Below are 14,840 nucleotides of genomic sequence, written 5' to 3'. Positions count from 1 at the left end.
CCAGATTTCTGCTCTGACCAGCCTCATTAACCTCATCTCTTTCATCAACCACCACAAACACTTTCACAGCCCTTCCTCCACTACATTTGATTACATTTATCAACATTCTAACATCCCTGGCTATATAATAATTCAATTCAGGATGATGGAAACGAAGACTAATTCTATATTTTTCTAACAAACCAATTTTGTTTCTCACCAAACATAAAAAAATCACTATAACTAATATACTCAGAAAATATCAAAGCAAATTCAGAAAATCACTCCATATAGATATACGTATTCTATATTTGTTTCAATAACTTGCTATCTCCACCAGTTACAAGACAAACTATATATTCATTCATCTTTTTTAGAGAGGTTTTTAAGAAATTTCCTAAAAAAATAACAAGTAAACTAATAATTTTCTACAAAAGTTTATATATAATAAGGTTATTTCGTAGTCAAACTCATTGATTTGATGGTCAAACTCATTGATTTCATAGTCAAAAAAAAAAAAAAAAAAAACTCATCTACGAATATACAAGTGGCTAAAACACATATGTGTTTTAGCCACTTGTACATTCGTAGATGGGATGAGCAAATCGCAGATGGACCATTCCCATCTGCGATTTTGTTAGCTATATTTGCAACTTCAATTTTTTTTTTTGGTTATTTTCTACAAAATAATTAATGTTTTTGGCTAAATTTATAGTTTTCTCTATAATATACATCTCTCACAAGTCTACCCTAATAAATGAAAATGTTATTTCACTTGTCATTCTCTTATTTATTTGGCCACATGTCATTTTGTCATAATTTTAAAATATATTTATTTTCTACTTGTCAATTACTTCATTATTCATTTCCACTATATCATTAATTTAGTTTCCATAAATTAAACATATTATAATAACTATTAATTTCCAATTTCAAATTTCAATTTGAAATTTCAATTTCAATTTCAAATAAATTTACACTTTAAACATTTGTATTTAACATTTTATTATAACAAATCGTTTAGTACACGGGTCTAACAATTAAACACATAATTTTAATTAATTTATTTTTCACATGTTTTTTTTTTCATAATTTTTACTTATTTCATATTTCAAATTAAAATAAACTCTTCATTTAATCGCTCCTATTTAACATTATGTTTTAATTAACCCGTATAATATACGGTTTCGCAACTAGTTAGATTAATATACAAATTATACAAATGCCCCTTAACTTGGGTCATCTCGTATCATTTAATGTATGTACATATAAAAGAAATAAAAAAAGTAAAGAATATTAAATTTGTAAAAGTCTTTGTAATTGGCATTTTAAAAAGAAAAAGTAAATGCTGTTAACTTTTATTTTTTATGTGCGTAGTTTCAGTAGTTGTGTACCACTATTTACCAAAAAAAAAAAAAAATTTATAGACTTTGTGTTTTCTCTATCGAACTGGCTGACAAAGTTCCGTCGCCGGCGGAACATCCCACACGGCGGAACGCCGCTTAATATATTCAAAATCCGCCACACACTCATCAAACAACAACGCCGTCACCCTTTTCCTCTCCACCGCCAACTTCTCCCCAGCGACTCCATCGAATAATTCCTCCCACCCATCTTCCCACCCGCCATGGCCGTCACATAACTGCAGCGTTCCATTTGCAGTCTCCGTCCAGCTCCACTGCCGATCCAACCCGTTAACAACCGCAGCCGACCACCGACCGGAAAACCTAGAACTACACGGCCGACACTTCACCCCACTCAACGGCCCTTTACTCGACAACGTCGCTACCGGAACTCCAAATCTTCCCGGCGGAAAGTCGTACGTCCGGTCGGAGACAACGCAAAACGGCATCCGTTTGGTTAGATAAGAGACGTTTCGTAGTCTGAGTTGAGCTTGAAACGCTGATTCCGAGTTGAGTTCAGTTAACCCGGCTGAGTCTAGATCTGGGATCATGGAGAGGCGGGAGAGGGCAGTGACGGAGGTGTTGAAATCGCCGACGCCGAAACGGTCGTTGAGGCCGCCGTAGGAGGATCCGGAAGGGACGACGTATTGACCCGGGATGAAAAGGTTGGGTCGGAGTCGGGACGACCAGTACCCATCTACTCGGGTTCGGACTATCCAGTTGTAGGTGAAATTGTTTTGTTGTTGATAGGATTTAATCATGGTTAAGCAACCTTCCACTAGATTGAAGTATTGCAACAAACCCTGCATAGGAAACATGATCGTGGCAGCGTTATTACAAATTTACCCTCTAGAAAAAGTTAAGCAATACAAAAAAGTCAGTTAAAAAACTTGCATATATACTTTTGAATAAAAAAGAAAAAAAAAATCCAAATGTATAATAACGTTGGTAAAACCGTAAAATATAAAATTCACTTGGAAAGGTTAAATACATTTCCATAAATACAATAAATAAAAGAGAAAGTTGGTATTTTGAATTGACAATTCTACCCTTGACATGAAAGTACATGATTACATTGCATTTTAGAGTGCTAATTTTTTTTCAATATAATATTGCATTATCGTGTCAAATATGTTAGCCGACTTTTTTAGAACTTTAAATTTCGCGTTTGATTTAACGGTCAGGAAACGTGCATGTTTGCCAATTAATTTTTAAACGAAATGATAGGAAATAAATCAAGAAGATTAAAAGTAAATTTTCTTCAACGTACAAATAGCATTATCGGGTCAAATATAAACAAAATGTATAATAATAAATAATAGAATCGGAAATAAAGTACATTTTGTTATCCTGGATTCAGTCCCATTAGATGGAGAAGATTACACCATAATAGACAAAAGTCAAATATTGAGTAATGAAATTTCTCTTGATAACAATTTTCTTTGAACGGTTCTTTAAATAATAAAAGCAAATAAATTCTTGGAACGGATATATGTATCTAGGGGTGTAAACGAGCCGAACCGAGCCCGAGTCTAACCAAGCTCAAGCTCGGCTCGTTTAATTTGAAGAAGCTCGAGCTCGATTCGAGCTTTAAAATGAAACTCGAGCTCGGCTCGTGGACAATTTAGTGAGCTCGCGAGCCTAAACGAGCTTAAACGAGCATATATATATATATATATATATATATATATATATATATATATATATATATATATATATATATATATATATATATATATATATATATATATATATATATATATATATATATATATATATATATATATATATATATATATATATATATATACTCTCTCTCTCTCACACACACAAATATATATATATATATATATATATATATATATATATATATATATATATATATAGACTTAGGTTCAAATGTTTTTACTATCTATTGTGTGCATGTATGATTAATTTTGGACCAATCATTTTAGTTATTTTAAGAAAGTAATTAATGCATATTAAATGTTGAAGATGTAATTAATATCCATTATATCTTCAAATGTAATATGCATTAATTACTTTCTTAAAATAACTAAAATGATTGGTCCAGAATCAATCATATATGCACACAATAGATACTGAAAACAGAATAACCTAACCCTATATATATATATATATATATATATATATATATATATATATATATATATATATATATATATATATATATATATATATATTATAATAATAATAATAAGACAAAATTGAAAAAATGTCCCTGTGGTATGCATTTTTTTGGGGTTTTGGTCCAAATCCCGGCTTTTTTGGTTTTGTGGTCCTTTTGGTTTTGTGGTCCTTTTGGCCATGTTTGTACGTAGATTTGGTCCCTAGTAAAATTGAAATGACTAAATTGCCCTTATTATATTTATTTTCTATTTTCTTTTTTTATAAGTATTTTTATATATTAAATAAAGATTCTCTCTCTCTCTCTCTCTCTCTCTCTCTCTCTCTCTCTCTCTCTCTACACCAGACAAGCCTTCATCTTCCCTCTTTCAAACCTCAATTCCCTATGAAAATTGTGACCCAAAAAATCGCGATTTACTCATATACACACTCGAGAAATCGAGGTCCCTCTCCACACTTACAAGAACATGTTTATGTGAAAGGATAAAATCGAAGAACGGGGGAGAGTTCCCCTTGACTCTGATTCTGCTGGTGGGTCATCTTTGTGATGGGTTTGGGATGAGATGGTTAAGGTTTGGGTTTTGCATATGATTGAAGAGAAGACGGCGAAGGTGACTATTAACAAAGCTCTCATCTTTCTTTCTTTTTTCTTCATTGAGCCCTTGTAAAAAAGGAGGATTCTCCCCTGTTCATCAGCTTCTTTACATAAACTTGCAAGACTCTTAATTTTTTTTGGCTTCCTTTGTGTCAATCATCAATCGATACTTACAGAAAAAAGAATCCAACCTTTTTTTGGTATTTCACTGAAAACTAATTAGGAAAGTAGTACCTCTGTTCTTCATTTTTCTACAGCCTTGGTGGGGTTGATTGGGGGTGGAACAAGACACATCAGGTGGTTCTTGTTCTTCAATTTCGTTTTATCCATCCCTAGTAACGAAATAAGATGGTGGTGATTCGTTACTGCTGTGAATGATGGTACTAGGTTGACGTAAGGATGGTGCTGGCGAGCCTCAATCAGAACAGTGGGTGAAAAAAAACGGTCCCCTTTGGTCGGTGGGTGGATTTGTGTGTTACTGTCGATTTGAATTAGATTTTTTGCTTGGTATTCAAATGTATAATCAGAAACTTTCTTCTAGGTTTGGTCTGCAAAAAATCTAAGATTGTGAAGAGGCTGCAGGTGGTGGAGGAAAGAGCTCCGACAGAAACAGTGGGGTGGGGATGGTGGTTTCCGATGGGGAAAGAGGTGGCGGCGGCGGTGATGCTATGGTGGAGTAATGGTGGTTAAAGGTGGAGAAATGAGAGGAGGGTAAGGGAGGTTTTACGAATTTTTGAAGAAAAAAAAGAGAGAGAGAGAGAGAGAGAGAGAGAGAGAGAGAGAGAGAGAGATGTGGGCCCAAATTACTTATTTATTTTCTTTTTCATTTAAGTTAAATAGCAAAAACAATAAAAAATATACCAGAAGGGCATTATAGTAATTTTAATTTTACAAAGGACCAAATTCACGTACAAGCATGGCCAGAAGGACCACGAATTCAAAAAAATCGGGGTTTGAACTAAAACCCCAAAAAAATGCATACCAAATGGACCATTTTTGCAGTTTTGTCTAATAATAATAAATGAGAATTAATGAAAAGATACACCCACAATTCGCATAAAATGACTATTAGAGATGATACATTAATAGAAATTGATTTAACGCGGTCATAAAACAAGATATTTTTTCATTGGTAATTGGAATCAAAATTTAAATAACTTATTAGATTTTCCTAATTCCTTTTGAGAGTGATCTCCACTTTCTATGTATCCCAAAAGAATAAAAGTACATTAAAAATTGAAGTCTCCAAATGAAATCTATAGGCCTATTTCATTATAGTATTTGATTCCCATTTAGAAAAAATAAATAAATAAATAAAATGGGATAAATTCCCCCATATTTAGTGAATTACATTAAACGATCGATATACAATATAATCATATAAGAGGAAATTATTTTGTTATTTAAGAGTTAAATAAGTTAAAGAAAACTATGGATGTAATACAAAAGTTGGATCACCCATCAAATTATAGCGAAAAACATTAGAATGCACCAATTAGAAATTGATGCTTATATTTTGCATGTATATTGTTATAAAGAGTACAAAAGTATATAAATACAGTTATTATAAATAGTAACAAAACATATCATTTTAATATCTTTGATAGTATAGTGTTTCGTATATTTTATCTTTTCTAAATTTAGGTATACATATCCATGCATGCAACAAAATCTACTTTGTTATTTTAATGATATAATTTATATATTTATATTTCAAATATCAATATTAATTTATATGATCCAAAATAACATCAAAATATATTTCGATCAACCTAACATATACCCATACTATTTGTGTACTTGTTGCTACTTCATGCTTAATGAAAACTTTAGCATCATAATAAGAGAAAAATATAGTTTTATAGTAGAACTTAGTGGTTTATATTAAATTATTGTAATAAAATAATTAGTTGTACACGTATAATTATTGAATTTTATGATAGATAAGGAGACAGCATAGCATATAACCATATCCCCACAAAGTCATTTCCCTTCAGAATTTATAAATCTCACCAACTGATAGCAACAACTAACCTAGATTTGAATGCGACACTCTCCCCATATTAATTCTTGCATTCTATTGAGATCTATACATGCTATATCCAATAAAATTATATATATATATATATATATATATATATATATATATATATATATATATATATATATAATATTGATAATAATTGATCACTAAACAATTTATTTAACTAAAGTCTTAAAAATACCAATTTTACGGCCAGAATAATTAGTACTGATAATTGATATTTCAAAAAATTCATTTATATATCTAAAACGGTTTATTAGGGTGGCCAAATGGCCATAATTTGCTAGGTTAGGTTGGTTGATCCACCAACAGTTTGTTAATCCACTTTATTAAATTCTATAAAATAGATGAATTATGAGTACAAAAAATATAGATTAAACACTCTAGAAAGCTATAAACATTTAAATTCGTTAATTTTAAACTGTTTGGCTCATTTAAATTATTTTTTGTCAAAACGTTTATTGTTGGTGTTGTCATAATCTCCTTCGGCTTAAATAATTAGAAATAGACTAAAATGTATATATCGTTGTTCTACAAAAATATAGTTATTTACTATTTTACTTCGTTTGACTTATTATCAATATAGAAGATATATAATTAATGTTGAGTCTATTTTAGTATTAATACATTAGAAAAACTCGCATTATTTTCTATATAGATATATCCTATATCTAATTTAAATTTAATTTTATACCATAAAAACAAGTTAATATGCTCAAATTAGAAGGTACTAAAGCGCGCCACCTTCCATGATTGTTGAAGTTGGCAGCCGCGGTTTAACTAACACCATCTTCAACCAACAACATTTTTCTTCAACTTTTAAAATAATTTTCCTTTTATTAACTAACTTTGATTAAAAAAATTGTAGAAATATAATAATACCATGATTTTCAAATACCGTAAATGCTAAAACAACCTTATATTGATAAAATCAGGTTTCCTTCTATTTTCAATAAAACAGATTAAATGCGGACTAATTAATAACTGATAAATTGCCATCCCTAAGTATTACTTTTGTTCCAAAAATAAACAAATAAATAAATAAAATCCGTTTTAACTATTTTAATTTTTATGGAAATATCATAAAGTGCAACACTTCTTTTGTGCATACAAAAATTGACCATAAAGTAATTAAACCATACAATTGTCCTAATAAGTTGAGTTGTAAACAATAGCTTTAAATGTTATATGTTTTTTGAAATTATGATAATCAGAATTGTGAAAAAAAAAAAAAAAGGGTTTTCTAACATATGTCTTAAAGACACACTTAAAAAACATTAACTGAACTATCAATTATGGAGAATGGTATCATAATTAAATGTCAAATTTATTAATTATAGAAAATATTTTTTCATAATTAATGTATTTATATTTAATTATAGTAAATATATTAGAAAATCTCAAAAAAAAATTATAAAAATAATGAAATAGAAGAAAAATGAACAGAAGCTGTTAAACATGCATGGGGAATGTAATAAGGTTAAATCCATTTATGGGTTAAGAATCAAAACCTAAAACGATACTTTATGTGTTAAAATTTTGCACGAATACGAAAATTTTGCAAAAATGGATCAAGTTGATTCCATTAAAAGCGGCAAAAGGAAGCAAGAATCAAAACTGTAAAATTAATTACCTGAATGCCATTCGGCGAGTTACTGGCGGTTAACACTCTCACCGCCGATTCATTTTCCGGTATATCCACCGGCTTGAATATCCTGATCGAAGCAATTTTTGGCGCCGTTTTTAGAAGAGAAAATTTATACGAATTGGAGTCCAAAGGACTGTTCAGAAACAGATCAGCGTTAGGATACTCTTCCAGAATCTTCTCAATAATCGAAGGTCCGGTAAGTTCAAACCGTCGTGCTCCGCCTACCAAACAAACCGCCATCCTTGACTGTTTCAATTCCGTCGTCGGAAATGTCGTGCCGGAATTAGGTGAACGATTCTGATTAACGGAGAATGACTTGAGGTTTTTTAAATAGTGCAAAGGATTGTATCCGGTGAACATTCCGCTGTTTCCGACGACTCTGGTGGTGGTAATGGATAGAAACAGCAGGAGAGAGATTGGAACGATAAGTAATAGCAGAAATCGCCATTTGAGATCAAAGAAACGTTTTGTTATCTGTGATAACAGCTTCTCTATATTTTTCATGATCAGAGGATCAATGAATCAAATGATCTTTTTGCTGTAAAAAAAATATGAATCAAATGAATTGCGGTTGAAGATCGAGTTAAAGAAAAAAAGCTGTTACAAAATTTTGAAAACAGAGAATCACAGATAGAATGATGAAGTAGAACACAATGTTATCGTGTGGGGCTGTGTAGGTTGGGAAGGAGAAGAGTTATGCAAATTCAATTTATTTCATATATATATATATATATATATATATATATATATATATATATATATATATATATATATATATATATATATATATATATATATATATATATATATATATATATATATATATATATATATATATATATTTTAATAAATGAATGGTTTTAATCTACTTTTGTTAAGTGTTACTCTAATAAAACTTATCATTAATATTATATCATGTGTCAATATAGATATATTACAAAACTCATTTCAAAATTCAAATTTATATTTTTTAATTATATGTTAAATTTGAAGTTATAATAACTTTAAATTTTTTATATATCTTTTAATTAAATAATTTATTTAAAATAATTGATTAATAATTATAAATTTTTATTATAAAAGTTTAATTAATTTTATAACCCGCGGAAAACACGGGTTATATATATATATATATATATATATATATATATATATATATATATATATATATATATATATATATATATATATATATATATATATATATATATATATATATATATATATATATATATATATATATATATATATATATATATATATATATGCTTATATTATTTTGTTTTTATTAAGTATTTTGTGCCAAGAATGCACAGATCTGGACCAACGGGTGAAATTAATCAATGGACACGATTTGAGAGTGTATAATATTACAATGGGGTAATATGTACCATATAATCACATAATTTTTAGCAAAAGGTATTTTGGACAATTAACTACATTTATAAAAGGAAATTTTTGGATTTTTAGAGATGATTAATTCTCCTAATTTAAAAAATATATATATGAATTTTTTAATTAATTCAATTTCAATTTTTAACGATTATATTCTGTCAGAATATTTTTTTGTTAGAATGATGCTCTTTCAGAATTTTATTGTAATAGAATACTATTTTGTTAGAATAATGCTCTTTCAGAATTTTATTCTAATAGAATATCATTGAAGAAAACAAAATTCTTGAATCAGATGTTGAAAAATAACAAACATCCTAATATATTCTTATACATCCGAATTTAAATGCAAATTCATACATATTCTTACAGACTAAAATCCCTATACATGTTAATATAATTATACATATTCTAAAAGAATATCAAGGTCTTCAACGCTTTCTTCCAGCCATTCCTATCACAAATACAACAAAAACTAATAATTGTTAAAAACATGATACTTGCAATTAACTATCACTTAATATATTTTGGTAGAATAAATAGAATATGACAGAATACATATAATACATTCTGGCAGAATATATCGATTTTATTCTAGTAGAATACATAATTTCCAGCAACATATTTGATTTAGAATGCATACCACAAGGTTCAAAGAGTAAATTAATTTGTGTTGATGAAAAATAAAAAGGCACAAACAACCTAGAATTGTATTCCATAACCGAAAGAAAAAAAATACATGTCAGACCCAATAAAGCATAGAAACGTGGTTTTCATATAAGATTTGAAAATATTATTTTGTAAGAAAGAAGAGCATCCACATAAGAGAAATTGAAACTCATCAACTTGAACACATGAATAAAGAATGTTACTTACATTATAAGGCCCTGATACAAGAGTTGGAACCATACGAACTTACATCTTTTTCTATGCTTCCTTCTAACTAAAAGTGACTCATTAAGCAAGAAAGAACCAATTTCGGAATAAGTAACTGAAGTTCACTGAGACATATTAACAAACAGTTGGTGTGCAAATCAGAATATTTTCAATTCCTCCAACAAGGATGCCATTGTTTATGATATTCTTCTATATCTTCGAACCTAATATCAAGAACTGGGAATTTAGAGAAAAATCGAACCATATAAAAATCTTAACTGATTGGAATCGAGAATTGACAATTTATGGGGCTATCCTTGTCACTCGACTTTCTTCCAAATACCCACAATAAACATGATACCTGAATAAAGAAGATAACATGATACCTGAGATGCCATTTACGGTTCGTGGAGGGAAAACGAAGCAAAAGAGTTGTTGCAAAAAAGGAGCGAACCTCTCTTCTCGTTGGTTGTCTTCTAGAACTCCGACAGGTAGAAGACAGAATAAGAAACAGGGACATACTAGACTTACCAAACGAGTAATCTGCCTTAGACCTTCCAGCCTTTCTTCTCTCCACTTGTCTTCTAGAACTCCGACAGGTAGCTCCGGCGATTTTCCTGATCTCGCCCTCTCTTCTCGCTGGTTGCTAAAGAAGGTCGCAAAAAAGAAATAGATGTGTTAGGGTTGGAACGGAACAATATGCATGCCTATAAACGAGAACACAAATGACTAGGTCAAATATATTACTTTATTTCCTTAATTGCAAGATTTAAATTAAATGATTTCCTTAATTAAAAGTACAAAATGTCCAAAATACCCTTTAATGGTTTATTTAATGATTTATTATTTCTTGAATTCTCATTGGTGCATTTAGGCACACAATACTTGCCAAAAACATTTGAACCTAGTTCTTATATATATATATATATATATATATATATATATATATATATATATATATATATATATATATATATATATATATATATATATATATATAGGGAAGAGTTATATGGAAAATGAATGATTAGGGCAACACATATTTGAACCAATGAAAACATGACAACACATCACTTCCACAATAACTTCCACAATACATTACTTGTGAAGAAAGAAATGGACACGTGTCATTTGACTATTGGTTCCGGTAGATGTTGCCCTAGTTATTTGTTTTCCATAGAACTCATTCCTATATATATATATATATATATATATATATATATATATATATATATATATGTGTGTGTGTGTGTGTGTGTGTGTGTGTGTTTGTTTAAATGTTGCTACCTAAGAACAAATAAGAAATTATGAATAATTAAATTATTTATTTAATAATATAATTGTATAATAGTAATCTTGACTACATTTAATTATGATAAAAATAACTTCCATATTTACTCTGATGTATTTATGGTAAGGAAATTACTCCTAAAAACCTAGTTGTGTGGCCGCCACATAAAGACACGCACAAACCTCATAAAGAAGTTGATATTCTTCTTCCTCACAAAGAAAACGATTCTTCTCTACATGTGTGTCACTCACTAGCAACAACAAGAGAATCGAGTTCTTCTACTGTTTTTTTTTCTTCAATCGAAGTTCATAAAAGATTACCAAGAAATGGGATATGTTTCTTCTCTGCGTTCCAGGTTTGTCCTCCACCTCCAATGCCTCCCTCTTCCACCTCTAGTGCCGCCCTGTTCCACCTCCAGCGTTTTGAACTCGAATTATGGTGTTTTCAAAAACCCTAGAGCTACAACTTTAACCATCCCTTCTATATTGTGATTATTTATATTCTTTTTTACCCCTTTCTTGTATGTGAGTTCAATTTCAAAGAGAGAAAGACATTAGTGGTGACCCTGCTGCCAACGATGTCACCACTCTTTTAGTAGAATAAAATACAACCTATCCTTCTTCTCTGAGTTCCGATTAATTGTCCATTTGTGCGACTTAGTATCAATGATGCTTTATTGGTTGGCACCTATAATATGGTGAGTAGATGTTTAATTTTCAAGACCTTTTTTCTATCTTGATGCATCTTCAAGATTAATCTTGGTCAATCTTTTAGAATTTCTGATTATTCTTGGCTCCACCTGATGCAATTTCAGTTTTATTTGTCAATTTCTTTTAATGTTCATCTATCTTTTTCAAGATTGCTACCTATAACTATAACACTCTAAAAATCAAAGAAACTTCAAATTTTCAAAATCAACCACTTAACAGCATTGTTTACTAAAGAGTTATTATCCGAAAGCATTATTTCAAAATCAAAGATTTTCCAAGACCCTATGACATAAAACGGGAAGTTGTGCACGATCATGTATTCGCCTTCCCATGATCCTTTGAAGTACGTGAAACCATAAACTAAAAATGTAAGCCAAAGCTTAGTGAGTTTCCCCCAAAGTACCAACACACGCACACACATAGATAACAACATATATTGGGTCCACAGCTTAAAAGACTGGATTACCCCTTAGCCCACAACATGAGTCTGGCACGCCTATTGAGCTCTCAGGTCATATCTAGATTACTCCCGAGCCCACAACATAAGTCTAGATTACCTTCAGGACCTACAGCTTATGTCTGGATTGCTCCGGATTTGTTGGCTATCGCGCAAAGTAGTACAACCTCAACCCAACACAATATGTCGACATATATAACATATAGCATAACACAGAACCAACAAATACAGATAATCATATAGATCTACTAATCAGTTACAAATTAACATAATATCATCCTAACCATGATAAATAATCTAGTGGCCTAGCATTGGTGCCTTCGACCCACGGGTACTGTGAGGAAAACTCAACTCTCAGTCTGAATGCGGTCTGAATAATTCCCTGCTCCGACAACCAGATTTATCCGACTTCTAAATATCAAAACATTTATCATTCTAAATAAATAAAAAATTTCCCAAAATACCCTTGGTCAAAATTGGTCAAAATCAACAAATCAATTGGGCCAACCTAGCCGAGTCAACCCAGCCGAGTCAACTCAGTCGAGTCAATCTAGGCCTCATATGTGGCGCGTACTTCGGATGTACGTGGGGCGTACTCGTGGTCAGAGGCATCGGGGCTCATTATGCATACACGCAGCGTACCATTTGATACGCCTAGTGTACACAATAGTTTTCCATCTTAACCTCTTAAGAGCTTAATACTTCAACTTTTCACGTCCAAATGCATATCCAAGTCCAAAATACAACTGAGATTCAAAAAGTTTCCAACTTTATGACTTTTCATGCCCATTAAGTGCTAAATATCAACAAACTTAATTTCTTAACACTTAAAGACCTCCTAGAGCATGCATGGGGAAGAACTAAGCATCAAGATCTCCTTTTTATGACTCAATACCCTTCATTGGGTCAGAAAGGACAACTTATTTGATCAAGAGCATTCCATGCTCAAGAATCACAAAGGTTGGGACCAAAAATACCTTAAATGAAGGATAACTAGATCCATGAGAAAAGATGATCAAGTTAGGAGCTTTTTACCTCCTAGAGGTTGCTAGTAAGTAGAGAATCCCATATCCAAGCTTCTTCCAAACTCCAATGTCCTTCTATCAACTTCTTTTTCTTCAAGAACACCAAAAAAACACACAAATGAGCTCAAAGTGCAAAGTTCTCACTTAGGGTTAGCTAGAGGGACGATTTCTCAGATGGAGGTTGATGAGGGTGAAGGTCTTGGGGCCATAAGGATGTTTAAATATGGTCCAAACCCTAAATTTTAGGGTTTGAAACCCTCGCACGTACGCCCTGCGTATGCGGTGTACTCTCAACGTACTACACTCCTTGCATGTACGCCTTGCGTACAAAGCGTACGCCCGGCGTACGAAGTCTCAACCCAAAATTACCAAAATGCCACTATGGGCCATTTTGCAATACTTCTCACGCATAAGGACTAGATTGCAATATTTCTTCATAAATAGGTTTAAAATTGATATTATCTCATCATTAGGATGTTACAATTCTCCCCTACTTAAACTAGACTTCGTCCTCAAAGTCCGCTGCTGCAAACAATTCCGAGTAATGCTCCTACATCTCCGCCTCTGGCTCCCAGGTCCACTTGGAGCCTTTCTGATGTTTCCACTGAACCTTTACCAAATGTATCTCCGTGTTGCATAGAACCTTCAACTTTCTCTCCACTAACGCTATCAGCCTCTCAATATAATTCAAGCGCTCATCGACCTGAATATCATCCAAAGGGACCACTGCCTCATCATCCAACACGCATTTTCATAACTGCGAAACATTGAAAGTATTATGCATTTGGCTAAGCTTCCTAGGCAAGTCCAACCGGTAGGCCACCCTTCCTACCCTGGCGATCACATGGAATGGTCCAATATACCGGGGACCCAATTTTTCCCTCTTCCCGAAGCATATCACACCCTTCCAGGGTGATACCTTCAGTAGCACCATATCACCGACTTGGAACTCCAACTCTAAATGACGTCGGTCGTCGTAGCTCTTCTATCAACTCTGAGTTGTCTATAGTCTCTACCTGATCTGATGGATGAGCTTTGTGGTCTACATGACTACCTCAGTCCTTCCCATAACTCTGTGACCGACCTCCCCCAACAAACTTGGGTACGACATTTCCGACCATATAGAAGTTCGTAAGGCGGTGCAAAAATGTTGGAGTGATAACTGTTGTTGTAGGAAACCACTACAAGAGGTAAGTAAGAATCCTATTTTCCACCAAAAGCTATGACACAAGCCCGCAACATATCCTCAAGTCTCAGGATGGTCCGCTCACT

General features: G+C 31.8%; 1 protein-coding gene across 1 annotated transcript; it reads right to left on the bottom strand.

Moving 5' to 3' along the window:
* Positions 1-1,193: 1,193 nt before the first annotated feature.
* On the bottom strand, positions 1,194-8,503 carry LOC111902763 (uncharacterized). The gene is made up of 2 exons (XM_023898575.3): positions 7,803-8,503; positions 1,194-2,185 (listed from the first exon to the last, which is right to left on the bottom strand). The coding sequence occupies exons 1-2, from the start codon at positions 8,319-8,321 to the stop codon at positions 1,421-1,423; spliced, it is 1,284 nt and encodes a 427-aa protein (XP_023754343.1). The 5' UTR covers positions 8,322-8,503; the 3' UTR covers positions 1,194-1,420.
* Positions 8,504-14,840: the final 6,337 nt, after the last annotated feature.

Source organism: Lactuca sativa, chromosome 2 (assembly GCF_002870075.4).
Source record: "Lactuca sativa cultivar Salinas chromosome 2, Lsat_Salinas_v11, whole genome shotgun sequence".
Classification (NCBI taxonomy): domain Eukaryota; kingdom Viridiplantae; phylum Streptophyta; class Magnoliopsida; order Asterales; family Asteraceae; genus Lactuca; species Lactuca sativa.
The sequence above is the reverse complement of the archived record's forward strand: the minus strand, read 5'-3'. Positions and strand labels throughout refer to the sequence as shown.